This window comes from Mytilus galloprovincialis, chromosome 8, assembly GCF_965363235.1.
Source record: "Mytilus galloprovincialis chromosome 8, xbMytGall1.hap1.1, whole genome shotgun sequence".
In the NCBI taxonomy this organism is placed as follows: domain Eukaryota; kingdom Metazoa; phylum Mollusca; class Bivalvia; order Mytilida; family Mytilidae; genus Mytilus; species Mytilus galloprovincialis.
The window spans coordinates 74,345,473-74,367,886 of record NC_134845.1 but is presented as its reverse complement, the minus strand read 5'-3'; the positions used below and the strand labels follow the sequence as shown (position 1 = coordinate 74,367,886).

Genomic DNA, 22,414 nt, shown 5'->3' with positions numbered 1-22,414 from the left:
GCCCCTTTTGGGCCCTTAATTCCTTAACGGTTTGGACCATCATCCCCAAATTCATTCCCAACCTTCTTTTTGTAGTATTAAACCTTCTTCTCAGATTTCATAGAGATCCATTGACTTAAACTAAAGTTATTGTCCAGAAACCAAATGTGTCTTCAGAATACATCAAACCATTATACGTTCCCCCAATTTTTTTTGCGGTCCTATAAAAACAAGGAGCCCAAATATTGGACAAACAAGAATGTGTCCACAGTACACGGATGCCCCACTCACACTATCATTTTCTATGTTTAAAGGACTGTGAAATTGGAATAAATTCTCTAATTTGGCATTAAAATTAGAATGATCTTATCAAAGGGAACATGTATACTAAGTTTCAAGTTGATTGGACTTCTACTTTATCAAAAACTACCTTGACCAAAAACTTTAACCTGAAATTTGCGCTATCATTTTCTATGTTCAGTGAACCGTAAAATTGGGGTCAAAACTCTAATTTGGCATTTAAATTAGAAAGATCATATCATAGGGCACATGTATACTAAGTTTCAAGTTGATTGGACTTCAACTTCATCAAAAACTACCTTGACCAAAAACTTTAACCTGAAATTTGCACTATCATTTTCTATGTTCAGTGAACCGTAAAATTGGGGTCAAAACTCTAATTTGGCATTTAAATTAGAAAGATCATATCATAGGGCACATGTATACTAAGTTTCAAGTTGATTGGACTTCAACTTCATCAAAAACTACCTTGACCAAAAACTTTAACCTGAAGCCAAAAACTTTAACCTGAAATTTGCACTATCATTTTCTATGTTCAGTGAACCGTAAAATTGGGGTCAAAACTCTAATTTGGCATTTAAATTAGAAAGATCATATCATAGGGCACATGTATACTAAGTTTCAAGTTGATTGGACTTCAACTTCATCAAAAACTACCTTGACCAAAAACTTTAACCTGAAGCCAAAAACTTTAACCTGAAATTTGCACTATCATTTTCTATCAGTCAACCGTAAAATTGGGGTCAAAACTCTAATTTGGCATTTAAATTAGAAAGATCATATCATAAGGAACATGTGTACTAAGTTTCAAGTTGATTGGACTTCAACTTCATCAAAAACTACCTTGACCAAAAACTTTAACCTGAAGCGGGACAGACGGACGAACGAACGAACGAACGAACGAACAGACGGACAAACGGACGCACAGACCAGAAAACATAATGCCCCTCTACTATCGTAGGTGGGGCATAAAAAACCTAACCTCACCTTGATAGTAAAAATATAGTTACTTTTGAAAAAAATGAAGCAAAAAAAGACATCTTTTTAAGTGTCATACCTGTTACTCTTCACATTTAGACTCTAACGTAGCTTATTTCCGGACTGTTTTTAAGTGTGTCATACCTGTTACTCTTCACATTTAGACTCTAATGTAGCTTGTTTCCGGACTGTTTTTAAGTGTGTCATACCTGTTACTCTTCACATTTAGACTCTAACATAGCTTGTTTCCTGACTGTTTATAAGTGTGTCATACCTGTAACTCTTCACATTTAGACTCTAACGTAGCTTGTTTCCTGACTGTTTATAAGTGTGTCATACCTGTAACTCTTCACATTTAGACTCTAACGTAGCTTGTTTCCTGACTGCTTCATCCCTCTCAGATCTTGTCTTCAGTAAATCTCTTTGTACACTGTTCAAAGTCTCATCAACTGAATCTTTCTGTAAAACAAAATTTTCAATATAAAAGAAAATCTATAAAAGTTATGTCCCAATTCAGTCAATGGTTAATTAGGGCAAGTATAAGAGTATATGACAACAGTTGTGAGTTACTACAGATGACTTATCAAGAATGCGTCCCCAGTACACGGATGTCCCATTCGCACTATCATTTTCTATGTTCAGTGGACCGTGAAATTGGGGTAAAAACTCTTATTTGGTATTAAAATTAGAAAGATCATATCATAAGGACTCTGTGTACTAAGTTTCAAGTTGATTGGACTTCAACTTCATCAAAAACTACCTTGACCAAAAACTTTAACCTGAAGCCGGACGAACGGACATACGGACGGACTGACAGACCAGAAAACATAATGCCCCTCTACTATCAAAGGTGGGGCATAAAAAATCAATTGGATAAAAAAAAATTGAATGATTTGCTTCTTAAGAGTCATGGACTACCAACTGGTTTAAAGTGATTCCATTCTCCCCAAGATGTCTTTTATCATAATTCTAAATCTAGAAACATGAGTGACAAATGAATGAGTTTCCAGACAAACTAAATGAGACAAGAATTCCCATATCACTAGTTACGTTCATGAGATAAGCATAGCTGTTCCAAATTTTTAACATTACAATAAATATCAGGACAACAGATATCATTGAAGTTGGGGGACCAGAAATCACTTCAAAAATATATAAAGGAGGTTGTTTCTAAGGAACAGTTACAAAAAAAAAACCACACAACTGAGGAAATATTGAATTTAAGCATGACAGGACAAATGAAAGAGCCTTCCATTTTCCCCCAGTAAATATTTTTTCTTAACACCCAGGTAACATCTAAATGAAATTTGATAATTTGTTAACATACCTTTTCAGTCCATTTGATCCTATTCTCATTATATTCTTCCTTGAGCAGTTTAACTTTACTCTCTAATTCTGTGATTGTCTCATCTTTAAGTTTAATCTGCTGCTCATACTGTCCCCTATAAATATATTTATATATTACATTTATTATATTTATAAATGGTTTCTTCAAAATATGGAATGCCGTTTCACTTTTTGCAGGAAGTCACTCACCCAAAACATCCTTTTTCCATGTGAGTATTCAAACAACATCTGAACCCCCTTAATTATAACTGTTTTCCTCATACTCTATAATTCTTAAAGGGCAAGCAGAGATCTAATTCTTAAAGGGCAAGCAGAGATCTAATTCTTAAAGGGCAAGCAGATATCTAATTCTAAAAGTGCCAGCTGAGATCTAATTCTTAAAGGGTAAGCAGAGATCTAATTCTTAAAGGGCAAGCAGAGATCTAATTCTTAAAGGGTAAGCACCTTGACTAAAAAAAATTTGGCTAGTTGGATTTTCATATAATTTTGACAAAATATTTACTTTGACCTTTTAACAAAAATATAAAAATTTCAAAAGCCTTGAACCACACACTTTCCTCGGAAAAAATTCATTGGATATTAAAATTAGTGTTTGTCAAACTGCTATATAATATATATAGCAGTTTGACAAACACTAATTTTGATCATTGGGAAGCTTAATATATCCTTTACAAAACCACTTGATTAAAATGTTTTGCTGATTTTTACAGAGTTATCTACCTGTAATGTTAGGTATCACCTTAAAAACTGTGTCATGTGTGATAATCTACTGTATCAAAAGAATGTACCTATATGGTTCGTGATATATTACTATACAATTCCTTCATGTAATTACATTTTAGTTGTGATAACTTACTCTAACATGGCTAGCTGAGACTGTAACTGTGTCGTTTGTTTTCTGGAGTTACTTGCCCTTTCTAATGCAGTTTTCAGTTCTTTTTCATGCTCTGTTGTCATGCTTGTTATCCTGAAAATATAACAATGCCTACCATTCAAAATCATGAATTTATATTGCAAAATTTAAAGACCATCTGACTTAGAGTCCATGTGTTGAAAATCAGTTTACATGTAAAATCTTTTGCAAAAAGTTCTAGAAACAGTATGGATGACAGAGGCAATGCCCTCTTTATGTCAACCGTAGCAATAACACTTCTATTGTGTTATACGAACAAACATCAAAATTGCATTGCAATTATTCAATCCAATTTTCAAACTAACACAAGCCCATCAAATTGAAAGAAAATTTTACTCTGACAATATAAACAAACAGCATAAATCTATATATTCCAAACCCTCTTCAATTATTACATATTCCCCCTCTCATTGATTATTCCTAAAGCTATTGTCAAAACCCTTTCTTTGGTCATTTAATAGCTACCATTTACAAATGAGGATGTTATCATATCCTACCAAAATACAAATATAAGATAACACTTCTTATTCACTGACATTAAACGAAGAATTTCAAACCTGTCCGTTTGAAACAAGAATTATAATATACCATATCAAAAAATTTTGATTAGAAATTTAGGTAAATTTGATTTTTGTTTTTTGGTTACAAATATACCAAAAAATATTCATCAAATAAAACACTATAAATGTATAAATAAACTCCAATGATATTTTCATTAGTTTTCTGCACTTATTGTTAAACTTAACAATTGCATACTTTTCTGTATTTAAACACAACACCTGAATTTTGAATAAAAGCTATTTTAGAAGTAGCATAAAAGTTTTAATATTCAAGATCACATTTCATCCGTCATTCCTTCCCATACGATTAGTTTAAATATACCATCAATAAAAAAGATGGAAAAGGGGAGATAACCACAAAATAATAATTTATATTTTCTAGAATAATTGTCTGCTTTCAAGATTACTTTTTCTTGATAATTTATGCAGGAAATAACAAGAATGTGTCCATAGTACACGGATGCCCCACTCGCACTATAATTTTCCATGTTCAGTGGACCGTGAAATTGGGGTCAAAACTTTAATTTGGAATTAAAATTAGAAAGATCATATCATAGGGAACATGTGTACTAAGTTTCAAGTAGTTGTGACTTTAACTTCATCAAAAACTACCTTGACCAAAAACTTTAACCTGAACTTCGCACTTTCATTTTCTATGTTCAGTTGACCATGAAATTGGGGTCAAAACTATAATTTGGCATTAAAATTAGAAGGATCATATCATGGGGAACATGTGTACTAAGTTTCAAGTGGATTGGACTTCAACTTCATCAAAAACTACCTTGACCAAAAACTTTAACCTGAAGTCGGACGAACGAACGAACGGACGAACGAACGAACGAACGAACGGAGGCACAGACCAGAAAACATAATGCCCCTCTACTATCGTAGGTGGGGCATAAAAATAATTGCAATTCTAATCATTCTAAAAGTGATTAAATTGTTTAAGAAAATAATTTCTTGGTATATTTAAACTAAATGTACACTCCTTGTCCTTGGGTTAATGAGCAATGTTGATTAGGCTCCAATAAAAGTTATGTTGTTATGACAACCATGACTTACTTGCGATACATTCCTAATGCTTCCTGTTCTCTAATGAAACAAACACAACTTTAAAATCTGAGAAAATTTTCTCTTCAAAATAAACATTCTGTTTCTCAATTTATTTTTTAAATTTTCATGTTAAAAATTTTTGTTAATTTTTACTCGATTTGTTCATTTCATACACTGTAAAATGTTAGATTAAAATATTCTGGTTTCCCAGTCATCACAGTCAAAACCAATACACTAATTTTTATTTCATGAATTTGCAATTGAAGGAAAAAAAATCATATTTAATTTTGAAAATTATTAATCTGTCATTTTTTAAACTCCCATGATTCTTTGGGTCAGGTGAGCTCAATTCATTAGAAGAACACACCTTATTTACTTGAAACATGGTGCAAGACAAAGTTTATTATAAATGATGAGACAATTTTTTTGTGGAAGAAAAGTGTCCATACTTAGTTCAGAAAGAGATTAAAAACACACAACTCATGTAGTTTCACATTTAACATCAAAGTATGACTGGTGACTGACCATATTAAAGTGATCTGCAGCTCAAGGTATGACAATATATTTATGTGTTAGACAATGTTCTTGCATGTGTTTTATGATCTGTTAAAACATGACGTGTGCTGGTGTGTAATGTTTGTCATTACCACTTCTTTCTATGAACTTTTAAACTGAAAATTACAATAAATACATTTCAAATCATGCAAAAGTAGTAAAACAGAAAGAAAACAGGGGATTGTATTTTTTTATGATTATATTTGTACATATTGGAAATCTATACATTAAATTGAAAATATTTTTTTATGTAGGCAATATTTCTTAGTTTGCATATTGAAGTTCTGTTTAAATAATTTGAGTTAAAGGGAAGTAACTCTTGTGAATGCTTACTTTTCTTGTTGTTCTTTAATTAAAGATTCTTTGTCTTGGCTTACTGTCTGTTTCAAGGACTTCACTTCACTTTCCAACTGTAAAATATTAAATTTCCATGATTATTGCTTTTTCTCCTCAAAAAGTTCTTTGAACAACAAATTCATCATAGACATGTTTTTTTCATGAAAAGAATTCCACTTATTCAACACAAATGAATTATTCAACTCAGTAAATTTTAAAGCTACTAATCATGCATGAGAAGTTTACAATTAGGTGTAATATGCATTCAAAAAAGTAATTTGAATAAAAAGTGTGGCTAAAATGTATTTTGTTTATTGTCTGAAATAAAAGAAATGCAGTAGAAGTTGTAATGTTAACCATTATATCTATATGTGGGAATGGGTTAATTTCTGAGAGACCTACTTTCCTAGACATACTTGAGTGTTATTCAAATTGATGTGAGAGGATAAGAAGAGACTTTCAAATCCTCTCAACCAACTTTTGAAGTAAATTTGCATATATTGAAAAACAACCACAGAGGACCATTGACTAATGTCTCAAAGTAAAACCTCTCGTCCTACCCTTGCACACAAACTAAAATGAAAGAGCCTAGAGGGAAATTTGTTTTTATGATAGATCTTCTAAGCTTATGGTATCTGTTTAATACATCCATAACTTTTCTGTACATATGGTGATTTAGAGGTTCACATATTGTATTGACACTTGTTTATTTTCTAAAAGCATTCTGTGGTCGGTCACCTACTAGTAGTCTGTTAGTTTTTGTTTGTTGAGTAGCTGTCTGATTGATATAGAAACAGATAATTAGTTCATATGAGAATTCAACAAATAGAGCTAAAGCACTAAAATGAGTTGAAATGCACCTAGGTGTAACTTTATCAGGGTTCCAAGTCTAATAGTTAACACAATAGTGAATGAATGAAAATGAACTGGCCATAATCTGATTTTGTTTATTTCATACATTGAGAAAACAAGAATGTGTCCCCAGTACAAGGATGCCCCACTAACATCATTTTCTATGTTCAGAGGACCGTGAAATTAGGGTAAAAATTTGGCATCAAATTTAGAAAGATCATAACAAAGAGAAAATGTGTATTAAGTTTCAAGTTGATTGGACTTCAACTTCATCACAAACCACCTTGACCAAAAACTTTAACCCTAAGCAGGACAGATGAACGAATGGACAGAAGAACGAATGGACGACTGAACAGACACACAGACCAGAAAACATAAGGCCCCACTACTATCGTAGGTTGGGTTAAAAAATTATTTGACTTCTGTAGGTCTTTCAGTCATGTATTTTGTAAATAAATAGCTGTAAAAACTGCATATTATCTCACATCATCAACTTTCTGTTTTCTGTCTTCTGCCTCACTAGTCAACTCTTGTAAACATCTTTCTAATGTATGGACCAGCATTCCTGGAACTTGTTTAGATACAGGATCAGAATCAAAGTAGTTTCTCCCCCTTTTCCGCTCCACGTCTCCCAACAGGATCCTGATCTGGTTAATGGCTGTCTCTGACAAATACTTGTCTCGACTGTTGTCTTCATTTTTTCTGTTTGTATCTAGTAAAGCCTAAAATGAAGAAAAGAAAACATGGTATATTTGCCTGTATAAAACTGTAATTTTACTTGTTACAAACTTTTTAGTGTTAAAGATTGCAAGAAACATTAACATTGCCTTCCATACAAAATTGATGCATAATTTTTGTTAAATCTATTAAAGGGTAATTTTAGTATTGTGAATATCAGGTTACACAACATTTAAATCTGTCTGTAGTACATTTAAGTTGTTTGTTTTATAAACAAGTAAATATATTTAAAACTCCATTTTTTAAGAATTTTAGAATTTATTAGAAATGAAAATAACTTTCGATATAAAGATGATTCATATTCATATTTGTTTTGGATAACTCTTTTAAACACAAAATGACAGTAAAAGTGTAAGATTCTTAAAGTCATGAAAGTTGTAACAATCTCATTACAGAATTCATTAAAAAAATTAATAGTTTTAATATTACATATGTAACGTGATGGTACCCAAATTGCACCTATTTTGATAGTTTTTTCAACTACGTTTTTTTATGATCAAGACAAAAATTTACATTTTGTGTTTATTTTGTAGCCGTATCCTTCTTTATTATATTGGTACACCAATTTGATTTTCAATTCATATGGAATCATAGAAAAATTGGTCAGAAATAACCTCCAAACCATCAATGATTCTGTAATGAGGAGTACCCAAATTGCATCCATGCTTAAATTAGCATCGTCAAAAGTCGAATAACAGAGCTTTTGTTTATTTTTTTCAAATGTTTTGAACAATTGGATATTTGTCCATGCTTACTCTTCTTTTTTTAAGAAATGGATACTTGAAACATATTATATTTGCTAATTTTAAAAAGATGACGTTTTGATGACATCGCATGGCGACGTTTCAGTACATTTTTCTTATTCAGTAAACATTCCATCTGTTGATAAATAATTGAACGTTTTGTGTATATCTATTAATATTTTCTTATTTACTTTCTTCGTTTATACATAATCTACATGTTTTGTAATGTTGAATATATCTATAGAAAAATCATTTCAATCCTAAAGGGAGCCATAACAGTTACAGAACTCAGTTATATAAAAAAAAATAGTCAAACCCTTATCCCAATATTTCAGAAACTTTTTTAACAGATCCAAAAACAAAGTGTCAAACAAAATGCAAAAAGTTAAAAAAAAATATTTTTTTTAAAATTAGTGTCTGACTCTGACATTAAAAAATCAAATGCTGACTAAAAATAGTTAATAAAATCACTCATTACATTCACACTGCAATGAATCTGTCTGTTATACAAATTATTCCTAATTTGCATAATTGTATCTGACAAATAAGCTATGCCAATAACCATGAACATCAATCAACAGTAATTGACCTGACACCAGTCCTCCTGGGACATGTACATACATAAACCAGAACGAGGCTGCTTAAGGGAGGAAACATACAGCAAATTGAAAAAAATCAGAAGTAAAAATCTTAAAATATTTTAGCTGAAAGTATCTTACACATTTTTATCAAGAAATAGAGGTTATTGAGCAAAAATTTAATTAAGGTATAGAAAAAAGCCAAAAGGTTTCATAAGAAACTATAGGAAACATTTAAAACTTGAGAAAAGATCCTTATTATTACAATAACCAGAAGTATTGTCTCTTTTTTAAGCAGTAAAAATACACATTTATTTTAAATACATGGATTTTCATATTTCTTTAAGTAAACCTGCATTTTTTTTTTATATGATACTCATTTGAAAAAAGGATCACATGAAATAATGTATATACAATTAAAAAAACAAATATATAGAATGACCATTACATAAGTATATCAAAGTATTTCAATAATGTAAAATCCAGAAAAAATAAACAGACTTGTTAAAAATAAACATTAATTTTCAATGAAAATTCTTGTGTGTTTATTTCTACAAGGGTTATCTCTCTTTATACAGTCCTTGTTACGTTTACAATGTTATTTTTCTTTCAATATATTTATTGTATAAGCAGTATAAATACACAACTGGAAGTCCATTAAAAATTTAGATAGCATTTATGACCAATTAAAATGGGTGAAACCCATGATACAGATTAAAATTGAGAGCCTGAAATCTGATTTTAAATGCACTTTTGCAGGCTTCGTTTTCTGTATTTGACTGTAAATGGTGTATCAGTCATAAGAGTCACTGTTTTCTATGACAATAAGTCAGACATCTATCAATCAATTATATGTATCAAAAAACAGATTCTCACGCAATCTTTATTTGGAAATGAATTACAAAAAAGTATTCACAGTCATCCTTAAATCCAATGACAAATTTTCAACTAAATTCTGCCCTCTTGACATCTTTTTTTTTAATTTGCCATTGGATTGCTGTGTCATTGGTGTATTCATAACATCTCCTTTTATTCATGTTTATAAAAGTGTATTTATGTTTGAATTGTTTTACACTAGTATTGTTGGGACCTTTTATCACTTGTTCAGTTTGAACCAAAGATCCATGTTGAAGTCAGTACTTTGACCTATAATAGTTTACTTTTAGAACTTGTGACTTGGATGGAGAGTTGTCTCATATGCACTCATACCACATCTTCTTCTATCTATTCATACTGCTCATAAAAGCAATTTAATTTCTATGAAATATACAATGCTTTATGTGGTGGGATGGAGTGAAAGTTACCTCTTCTTGAGCTTTACATTTTTCTTGCAGTTGATGAACAGAGCTCTGTAGTTTATGGATCATTGATTCCTGATTAGTCGATTCTCTTTGCCTGCAAAAAAAGTTAATATAAAACTATACAGTTGCAATGTAGTTCTTCTTGAACAACAATGACCTCCCATTTGAATGATTCTTTTGAAATTAAAATTCTAGGAAAAACTAACAATTATTTATTTTCATAATATCTTCCTTAAAGAGGGAAAGGATTTCTGAAATCTGAGTACCGGTAAGACACTTTCAATATTCATGAAAACCTTTACTATTGTGTAAGTAAAGACCTCAATTTTCTTTATAGGATTTCTAACCTGAGTTCTAAGACAGAGTCCCTGTTAGATACCGTCTGCTGTAACTTGGCTTTCAGATCTTCTATAGTACTTCTAAACTGTCTCTTGTGCTGTTCAAATGTTTCACTGTTCTGAAAAAATAAACTCACAGCTTAACACATGTTAAAAAAATTCCCTTTGTCAGTCAAAACAGAATTTGTTTTTGCAGAAAAATAAAAGTTTATTACAGATAAAGCCTAAAATAAAATGCATTAAAAGAACATATTCATACATTAATACTATGAAACCTATGTAAGAAAATGTATGTTGTAAATTTGGAGAGTTTTGTGTTAAGTCTCTTTATTTATTGAAATGTCATTTCTAATTATTTGAACTTTTCATAACCTATAAATTTACTACAAAAATATTTAAAAGTATCTAGGTTTGTTGTCTTAATGTTGCACTGATTTTTTTTTTGCATTTGCCACTTAGGGCTTTTCCAGAATTAATTGTATGTGGGGGAGGGAGCACACTTTTATTAAAATTTGATGGGTGGTGGTTATTTAAGAAATATTGCTTGAATATTTAAATGAAATATCCAATTTAACATGTATGCATGGTGGGGTCAAATAAAAAGTGCCTTCATCCCCTACCCCCTACTTTGTTTATATCAAACCTCAACTGTGGATGTAGTGTCACTTCTAGTGTTATCATCTTTTAACATATGGAATGGAGCCTAAACTTCAGTGGTTGTTGTTTGTTGTAGGTCATTTTCGTTTTTTTGTAACTTTCTAGCTTTATCATAAATCTGATGGGGAATTTTTTTCATTTGAATATTTTAACATATTGTCATGATGGGAACTTTCATAGAAGACAATACAGCATAGGTTTTTCTCATTGTTAAAGGCCATACAGAGACCTTTATTTGCTAAGATCCCCTTCATTTGAATTCTGTTGGTTATTTGTCACATCTAAGTTTATATAAAACATTAAAATCTTACCTCTTGTAGTCTTTTCCTGAGATCAGTGACCTGCTCCTGAGAATCTTTTAAAGCTTTTTCTAGATGTGATCTGTCAATTATATAAAAAAACAATGATATTGTTATAAAATTAATACATGTGTGTTGCACTTTTGATGTTCTTTTGATATCTTTTTTGTTGTTGGGTTGCTGTCTTATTGATGTTTATCCTATTTATTAATTCCTATTGACCAACATATCCTATAAGTTGAAGTTTCCATTTTTGTATTTTCACAAAGATTTGATATGTTTGATACGTCTTCATTTTCTTCATACAAATATAAAACATTTCTAATTTCTTTATAATAAATAACAAACAAATGTATGAAGGATTGATATAGCACACACACACAAGGCGCAAGCGAAACTTACACTAAAGATTCAAAATGAAATAAACGTAAATTGTTTTTTTTTATAATTGATTTTGGATAGGGGCTTAATATTTTACTTTGAAACAGGTGTGGGTGGCCATCAGAACCACTTTCCCTAGTAGGTCATTGATGACCACATTTTTTATACCCTGTATAATCCTTGAATAAGAAACAAAGACAGTAGCCTGACAAGAACAAAGTGATAAAATATTGACTGATAAAAAAACAGGATTTTTGACAGAACTTCTTTGAATTGAATTTGAAGTATATCATTGTTAATTTAAACTGATAAAAATCAGTTATATTAAAATCTTACGGGGATTGTAATCATATACAGGTTGTCTAGCAGAGAATAGTTCTGTAGATGGCAGGGTAGAGAACCCAGTTTTAGATGGACTACTTACGGGGGATTGTAATCATATACAGGTCGTCTAGCAGAGAATAGTTCTGTAGATGGCAGGGTAGAGAACCCAGTTTTAGATGGACTACTTACGGGGGATTGTAATCATATACAGGTCGTCTAGCAGAGAATAGTTCTGTAGATGGCAAGGTAGAGAACCCAGTTTTAGATGGACTACTTACGGGGGATTGTAATCATATACAGGTCGTCTAGCAGAGAATAGTTCTGTAGATGGCAAGGTAGAGAACCCAGTTTTAGATGGACTACTTACGGGGGATTGTAATCATATACAGGTCGTCTAGCAGAGAATAGTTCTGTAGATGGCAGGGTAGAGAACCCAGTTTTAGATGGACTACTTACGGGGGATTGTAATCATATACAGGTCGTCTAGCAGAGAATAGTTCTGTAGATGGCAGGGTAGAGAACCCAGTTTTAGATGGACTACTTACGGGGGATTGTAATCATATACAGGTCGTCTAGCAGAGAATAGTTCTGTAGATGGCAGGGTAGAGAACCCAGTTTTAGATGGACTACTTACGGGGGATTGTAATCATATACAGGTCGTCTAGCAGAGAATAGTTCTGTAGATGGCAGGGTAGAGAACCCAGTTTTAGATGGACTACTTACGGGGGATTGTAATCATATACAGGTCGTCTAGCAGAGAATAGTTCTGTAGATGGCAAGGTAGAGAACCCAGTTTTAGATGGACTACTTACGGGGGATTGTAATCATATACAGGTCGTCTAGCAGAGAATAGTTCTGTAGATGGCAGGGTAGAGAACCCAGTTTTAGATGGACTACTTACGGGGGATTGTAATCATATACAGGTCGTCTAGCAGAGAATAGTTCTGTAGATGGCAAGGTAGAGAACCCAGTTTTAGATGGACTACTTACGGGGGATTGTAATCATATACAGGTCGTCTAGCAGAGAATAGTTCTGTAGATGGCAAGGTAGAGAACCCAGTTTTAGATGGACTACTTACGGGGGATTGTAATCATATACAGGTCGTCTAGCAGAGAATAGTTCTGTAGATGGCAAGGTAGAGAACCCAGTTTTAGATGGACTACTTACGGGGGATTGTAATCATATACAGGTCGTCTAGCAGAGAATAGTTCTGTAGATGGCAGGGTAGAGAACCCAGTTTTAGATGGACTACTTACGGGGGATTGTAATCATATACAGGTCGTCTAGCAGAGAATAGTTCTGTAGATGGCAAGGTAGAGAACCCAGTTTTAGATGGACTACTTACGGGGGATTGTAATCATATACAGGTCGTCTAGCAGAGAATAGTTCTGTAGATGGCAGGGTAGAGAACCCAGTTTTAGATGGACTACTTACGGGGGATTGTAATCATATACAGGTCGTCTAGCAGAGAATAGTTCTGTAGATGGCAAGGTAGAGAACCCAGTTTTCGATGGACTACTTACGGGGGATTGTAATCATATACAGGTCGTCTAGCAGAGAATAGTTCTGTAGATGGCAGGGTAGAGAACCCAGTTTTAGATGGACTACTTACGGGGGATTGTAATCATATACAGGTCGTCTAGCAGAGAATAGTTCTGTAGATGGCAAGGTAGAGAACCCAGTTTTAGATGGACTACTTACGGGGGATTGTAATCATATACAGGTCGTCTAGCAGAGAATAGTTCTGTAGATGGCAAGGTAGAGAACCCAGTTTTAGATGGACTACTTACGGGGGATTGTAATCATATACAGGTCGTCTAGCAGAGAACAGTTCTGTAGATGGCAAGGTAGAGAACCCAGTTTTAGATGGACTACTTACGGGGGATTGTAATCATATACAGGTCGTCTAGCAGAGAATAGTTCTGTAGATGGCAGGGTAGAGAACCCAGTTTTAGATGGACTACTTACGGGGGATTGTAATCATATACAGGTCGTCTAGCAGAGAATAGTTCTGTAGATGGCAGGGTAGAGAACCCAGTTTTAGATGGACTACTTACGGGGGATTGTAATCATATACAGGTCGTCTAGCAGAGAATAGTTCTGTAGATGCCAGGGTAGAGAACCCAGTTTTAGATGGACTACTTACGGGGGATTGTAATCATATACAGGTCGTCTAGCAGAGAATAGTTCTGTAGATGGCAAGGTAGAGAACCCAGTTTTAGATGGACTACTTACGGGGGATTGTAATCATATACAGGTCGTCTAGCAGAGAATAGTTCTGTAGATGGCAGGGTAGAGAACCCAGTTTTAGATGGACTACTTACGGGGGATTGTAATCATATACAGGTCGTCTAGCAGAGAATAGTTCTGTAGATGGCAGGGTAGAGAACCCAGTTTTAGATGGACTACTTACGGGGGATTGTAATCATATACAGGTCGTCTAGCAGAGAATAGTTCTGTAGATGGCAAGGTAGAGAACCCAGTTTTAGATGGACTACTTACGGGGGATTGTAATCATATACAGGTCGTCTAGCAGAGAATAGTTCTGTAGATGGCAGGGTAGAGAACCCAGTTTTAGATGGACTACTTACGGGGGATTGTAATCATATACAGGTCGTCTAGCAGAGAATAGTTCTGTAGATGGCAAGGTAGAGAACCCAGTTTTAGATGGACTACTTACGGGGGATTGTAATCATATACAGGTCGTCTAGCAGAGAATAGTTCTGTAGATGGCAGGGTAGAGAACCCAGTTTTAGATGGACTACTTACGGGGGATTGTAATCATATACAGGTCGTCTAGCAGAGAATAGTTCTGTAGATGGCAGGGTAGAGAACCCAGTTTTAGATGGACTACTCGGTAACCCTGAGTGATGAGATACTGGGACGGACTTAAAGTTGGAGAATTCTCCACTATACAATGTCTGCTGTAAACGATCAGTTTCTTTCCTCTGAGAGTCAAGTTGATTCCTGTAAAATACAATTACAAGAATATTTTTCTCAAAAATCTCCACAGGCTATATATAGGTATTCTTATCTTGTCTCTATGTTAAAAATAAAACTGTTACCACATATATACGTATTTGATTAATACTTTGTAAATATCTGTCAGGAACAGGGAAAAAATGTATCATTTTCAATTGCTCTATTGATCTAAATCATATATTATATACTATACAACATAGACATAAATGTAAAAAAATATGCCTTTTAACTCCAGGTGTCCATTAGACAAAAGCTGAAATCAAATGCTGTTGATAAGTTTTTCAAGGTCTTATAAAATATGTACACATGCTATATATTTTGATGAAATGACTGTAAATAAAAACAATGTGTAAGTTCTAAATAACACTGTCTTCCATAACTAAATATTTGTCATCTTTACAGCTTCCTCTATATACAATAACTATCTACTAAATCTGTGAACCCCATGCACCTTTTAATTTACATAAAAAGACCTACATTTGTAACCTTACTAATTGTCCCATAGTTTATACTGTTCTATAAACCAATCACTTGGAAATATTATATAACCTCAGTTTTCCATCAAACTTATACACTTTGAAAATAGATGTTACAGATATTTACAATTGTAGCAAGCTAAATTCATACATTTTATTTGATAAATCAATGACTCCTAGCTAAAGACATATATATAACATTTTGTTTCCTCTGAATTGAATCTTGCTATTTCATATTTGGATAAATCTCCAAATATTAAATAGTCTAGGATATTTTTGCTTTTAATTTTGCAAGAATATATTGCTTTAGACGTACCAAATTTATAAAGCGCTATTTTCATATTGCATGGACTGTTAAAAGAATGTTACATATATATGTGATTGGTTTATAAAACTAAAATAATTATCTATATCTTACTTTGGATTTACAACTGTAGCACCTAATTTTCTGAAAATTTCCATTAAAACTTATAAGCTATATTCAATTTTCTTAATACATTCAGGATAATCCGATTTATTCAATTTCAACTTTTCAAAACTATTTCAATTAGACTATAAGCAATTTCATTCCAAATTAAAATGTAAAATAAGATTTCTGTGTTTCAGGCAAACAAAATATTTTGTTGATTTTAATTAAAATGATAAAAGGAAATTAAACCCTTTTGCATATATAATTAATAATTCAATATTCAAGGATAGTAATAGTATAATATATATTCTAAAACTTCGATGTCCTCAAATACCAGCTTGCCTTTAAAACAACCTCTTCCAATGATTTATTGTCCAATACAGTAAGACTGTTTAGATTTTACATCTTATACATGTAAGGTTTCACCAAATAGGAAAATTTCAAACTGGAAAAAAAAAACGAACACACTTCGCAAGAACTGTTATAATCTACATGATCTAAAGAACAAATATATCTACCATACAAATACATAAGTAAAGAAGTCCCTTAAAATAATTACCTGAGATCTGCTATAGTTTTCTGTTCTGCTGTTATATCTATCAGTGCTGACAGTGTTGAGGGAGAAGGGGGCGTCATATTGGGTTTTCCTGATAGAGACTACAATGTAAGAAAATCAATTTGAACTACAATTAGTATCTCTGCAGTATGACAAAAACATATACAGTGAAACCTGTGTAAACCGAACCTCTTCTGGAATTAAGATTTTATTCAGTTTTGGCCGATGTTCGGTTTTATCAGGTTCACAAGGCATATAATTTGATATGATGGTGCTTAAGAACATGTTTGGTTTATACAGGTTTTCGGTTTATGCAGGATTTGGTTTATTCAGGTTTCACTGTACATGTATAAAATGAATATGTGTCCATAGCACACAAATGCCCTGCTCACACAAGCTAAACCCTAATACATTTCAATGTTAAATAAACTCTGACATCAGTTCAAAAGTGTGATGGGACTAAAGATTCCGGAAAAAAACACTTTATCAATAACTTCAACCCCATAAAGAATGGTCATCTGGTCCGGTTTATATACCGATGAAATATGGGTAGGATACACAGACCAGAAAACATAATGCCTTTCTACTATCACATCATACCATTTCATCTAAGTTGTTAGGCCAACTAAAATTAATTAGTAGATTTTCATCCAAATTTTTGAAAAAAATGGGGAGGGTGGGAGTATTTTATTTTTTAAATTTTATTCCATATGAAACCTTCCTGTCACATGTTATTCAATCATATATGCAAGTGTAATAATAAGCTTATATCATGTAAATACATCCATTAGGTATCATGTATAAGACAATAACAATCAAAACCAAGGAGTAACCAAAGACTCATAAAACCAAAAGACATTTACATCAACAGTTACAAATAATAAGTAGGAAACAACACAAACTCCACTAAAAACCAGGAATGAAATCAGGTGCCCGGAAAGGGTAAGCACTTCCTGCACCGTATATGGCACCCCTCATGTTATTTCTTTGTTCAGTTCGATAATGCTGGAAGGTTGTTATGACTGAGGAAGAATATCACTGAGATATGATTTCTGACACACTTTTGTCATAATGGCCAATTAGCTCATGATGGCAACCAAAACCAGGTGCTCCGCAGGGCGCAGCTTTATACGACCGCAGAGGTCGAACCCTGAACAGTTGGGGCAAGTATGGACAAAACATTCAAGCGTGATACAGCTCTGAATTTGGATTGTGATCAAATTTTTGACATTACATGGTTTTTTTTTACACAAAACAAATGTCAAGATTTTACAAATCAATTAAAGATTTCTTCTTCAAACTTTTTAAATCTAAAATTAAATAGTTGACACAGCATAGGTTTCTGACACAGAATGAATGTGGTCTAATGAACTTAAAAGTTTTTTTTTGCCTTTGAGCAATTCACTATGCTGTTGAATATTAATCCTCTCAAAAAAATGTTTGAAGAAATTTTCTTTTTATTTATGAAATCTGAAATGAGAAAAATTTAACCCCCCCCCCCCTTTTTTTCACATCCCCGTTTCCCTTTTTCCAAAACTGATATCAATTCAAATTTCTAATGGAGTTTGCAACAATAACTACTCTTTTAAATACATCATAAAATATTAAAATGTAAAATAAAGTGCTTGTTATCACTGAATGGTAAAGATTGGTTGGTAGTAAAAGTGAATATACATTGTTTATTGTATAAAACAATAAAAAAAACTTCATCAGCAACATTTTATATTGGCAAATTTCCAATGAAGTTATTTACATAAAGTTATTGGCAAATAAAAATAGAAAATGACATCATAGTCATGTCTGGCAAATGACCAACATACATTATCTAAAAACATTTTATATAAGATAAGGAAAAAAAGCTTCATCAGCAACATTTTATATTGGCAAATTTCCAATGAAGTTATTTACATAAAGTTATTGGCAAATAAAAATAGAAAATGACATCATAGTCATGTCTGGCAAATTTCCAACATATATTATCAACTACTATTCTATACAAAGAAAGATAACTCCAATTGAAAATTAATTGCTATTGCACAATATTGTGCAATTAGATATTTCTTGCTATTGTGCAATACTGTGCAATTGAAAATTTCTTGCTATTGCACAATACTTGATATGGAATCCTGATTTGGACCAACTAGAAAACTGGGCCCATAATCAAAAATCAAAGTACATATTTAGATAAAGCATATCAAATAAGCCCAAGAATTTAATTTTTGTTAAAATCAAACTTAGTTTAATTTTGGACCCTTTGGACCTTAATGTAGACCAATTTGAAAACTGGACGAAAAATTAAGAATCTACATACACAGTTAGATTTGGCATATCAAAGAACCCATTTATTCAATTTTTGATGAAATCAAACAAAGTTTAATTTTGGACCCCCATTTGGACCAACTTGAAAACTAGGCCAATAATTAAAAAACTAAGTACATTTTTAAATTCAGCATATCAAAGAACCCCAAGGATTCAATTTTTGTTAAAATCAAACTAAGTTTAATTTTGGACCCTTTGGACCTTAATGTAGACCAATTTGAAAATGGGACCAAAAATTAAGAATCTACATACATAGTTAGATTCGGCATATCAAAGAACCCCAATTATTCAATTTTTGATGAAATCACACAAAGTTCAATTTTGGACCCTTTGGGCCCCTTATTCCTAAACTGTTAGGACCAAAACTCCCAAAATCAACCCCAACCTTCCTTCTATGGTCATAAACCTTGTGTTTAAATTTCATAGATTTCTATTTACTTATACTAAAGTTATGGTGCAAAAACCAAAAATAATGCTTATTTGGGCCCCTTTTTGGCCCCCAATTCATAAACTGTTGTGACCTCAACTCCAAAAATCAATCCCAACCTTCCTTTTGTGGTCATAAACCTTGTGTCAAAATTTCATAGATTTCTATTCACTTAAACTAAAGTTATAGTGCGAAAACCAAGAAAATGCTTATTTGGGCCCTTTTTGGCCCCTAATTCCTAAAATGTTGGGACCAAAACTCCCAAAATCAATCCCAACCTTCCTTTTGTGGTCATAAACCTTGTGTTAAAATTTCATTGATTTCTATTCACTTTTACTAAAGTTAGAGTGCGAAAACCAAAAGTATTTGGACGACGACGACGACGATTACGCCAACGTGATAGCAATATACGACCAAAAAATTAAAATTTTTGCGGTCGTATAAAAATTAATTGACCTTAATTTGATGATTCATAGCCCTGTCTTAGCAACTTTTGAGAAAGCAGTATTCCTCGTTCAACAAAGTACTTTGAGCTAGCTCTAGAGTAACGTATTAATATTGAGATACATTATGTCCATATGCTGGTGCTGCTTTTTCAAATTCGTAAATATATATCTCTGATTGGCAACCACTGTTCTACATGTAATTGCCGCTTTAGAAACCTATTTTATAGTAAACAGCAGAAATGTGAAGAAATGCTCTCTTCAGTTGGACTACCTACATCTCAAATGTATTTTGCTTTCTAAGCTATGTTTTGTTGTCCTAATAAAATGAAGCAAATACATTGGTATGCAACACGAGTATGATAAGTACAGAATAAAATGAAAACTCAAACAAATAATAATAGAGTTGGTCCTAATAATATGCAAGATGCAAATATCATTACAACATGTACAATGTAGAACATAAAGTTGTTTAATGACTCTATCGTGAGTATTGGGACAGAGGATGTTTGCTGATTTTTTTTTACAAAAAACGAAAGGCATGGTTAAATTTATTTCTAAGAGCTTGCTGTTAATAAATAAATTACAAATGCGTATGTTTGTCGATTTTCTAAACTCAATATATGGTCATTAATCTAAAAAGTTCATGCTTGTGTCAATTTCTTTATTCCAGTCAAATGTGTTAAAAGATTCTGAGGCTTTTGGGTTTCCTTCACAGTCCAAATTTCTTGACACAAAGTCATTGTATAAATAAAATAAATCCATGGTGTTTTACTCACAAACATTTGTGTCATTTGTGACATAGTGTACGGCGATTTGCGTTCTTGGACACAGCGTATTACTAGTTACCCGAATATTTCATGCCCTTCTCGTAATCAATCTTTATTCTCGGTAAACGATAATGTCATCATAGGATCAGCAAAATATATCGACTTAATCATTCAGTTAGAATACTCTACGGCAGCAACCATTTTTTTTTCTGGACAAACTTTTTTCGCGGCAAGTCGAAAACAATCGTTTTATTTCAATTTTAGCATTATATCTAGTGGCAGCTGAGGGTGAAACAAACAATTTTTTTTTCTCAGAATCAAAAACAAATTAGTTTTTTTCTCCAAAAACTGGACACAAACTTTTTTTTCACAAAAAAATCCATAGCCCCCCCCCCCAGAAAATCAAATGGTTGCAGCCTAAGAAAACCGAAATTTGAAGCAGCAAAATCTATCAATTAATTTTAATTGGCCTTAAGTACAGATATGTTGTAGTTGAAGATCATTTATAAGCAATGTGTATTTGTTTGACATTTGACCTGAGCATTCATGGTCCTTGTCTGTTGTACTTACATCTGTATGGCCATAATCTTCACCAATGGAATTTCCTGAAATAAAAATTATCTTTAATTAAAAATTTCAAAGAGCAATAAAATAACTAGATCATGTAGATCATTGTCTCTAACTGAAGTTACATAAAAGAACAAAAAAGCTTTGCTATCCTTTATGTATATTACTGCTCTGACCATAACATTCCTTTAAAAATATTCATTTTGACACACAAGTTTTCATATAAAGCATTTGTTTTTATAGCTAAATCTTCATCAAAATCATTTCTTGTATTCAAGCTTCTCATTTAAAGCTATCTTATGTTTAGCCAGTTTTAGAAAAAGGTATACAGGATAGATTTCTATAGATACGGCGAAAGCGAGGAAAGCAATCAAGTCGAGATGACCAATGATAATCTGTTTATCGCTATTTTACCTATGACGACATTGTCAATTTTCATTAGCAACGCCACATGCCTCCTTACTTTATAGTGATAATTTACCATCTCAAGCGAGTAGTATGATATGAAAAATTATCACAAAAAAAGATCAAAGTAAAATACACAAAATAGCGATAATATAGTTATATACATTAATTGTTTCATATCTTATAGTTCCCTTTAGTCATTTTATCATTTGTGAACATTATATTGCCATTGTGTTGCCAGACTACTAATCACATTTTTAAGGGAGAGTACATACTACATCAGTTATATATCCACCCATCTTGTCCCATGTCTATTTCCTGTTTTTTAGGTGAAATAGGTGTCATGATCTAAAATATGATCATTAAATTGAGAATGTAATACACAACCGGGTATTGTAAACAATGTGGTGAATTATGCCTGAGGTCTAAGAACTTTTATAAACATGATAAATGTATATGTTAAAAAACTGATGGACCTTTCAAAAGTTTTTTTTTCTTCAAAAAATTATTAGAATAGCAAAAAATATGTTACAGCCTTGCATTGACTCACAAAAGAATGGGATGTTAAATTTGATACACCATGTAAAAAGAGTTCAACACATGTAAAACTTCCACATTAACGTTAACCAATGCAACACAACTTTAAGGTTTTGGTAAGTTGAACCTGTTGCAATGCAGATCAAAAATATCCTCTTCTCCAGAGGCAGCCAAACATTAATGATTTTTTGCCATTCATTTTGGTCTAGATATTTTGCACAAACAAACTACTAGATTCAAATTTCAATATATAATGTATTGTAATTTGATTTGGTCCATGAATATACATG

General features: G+C 32.4%; 1 protein-coding gene across 1 annotated transcript in view; it reads right to left on the bottom strand.

Annotated features, from left to right (window-relative positions):
* LOC143042560 (uncharacterized) overlaps positions 1-22,414 on the bottom strand; it is a 66,183-nt gene that overhangs the window by 33,101 nt on the left and 10,668 nt on the right. The window contains exons 2-13 of the mRNA XM_076214941.1: positions 21,186-21,220; positions 16,660-16,757; positions 15,003-15,200; positions 11,540-11,609; positions 10,581-10,690; positions 10,237-10,327; positions 7,359-7,595; positions 6,019-6,095; positions 5,140-5,169; positions 3,461-3,571; positions 2,585-2,699; positions 1,597-1,716 (exon numbers count right to left, since the gene is read on the bottom strand). Coding sequence (XP_076071056.1) covers positions 1,597-1,716; positions 2,585-2,699; positions 3,461-3,571; positions 5,140-5,169; positions 6,019-6,095; positions 7,359-7,595; positions 10,237-10,327; positions 10,581-10,690; positions 11,540-11,609; positions 15,003-15,200; positions 16,660-16,757; positions 21,186-21,220 — 1,292 coding nt within the window. The remainder of the gene's footprint in view (positions 1-1,596; positions 1,717-2,584; positions 2,700-3,460; positions 3,572-5,139; positions 5,170-6,018; positions 6,096-7,358; positions 7,596-10,236; positions 10,328-10,580; positions 10,691-11,539; positions 11,610-15,002; positions 15,201-16,659; positions 16,758-21,185; positions 21,221-22,414) is intronic.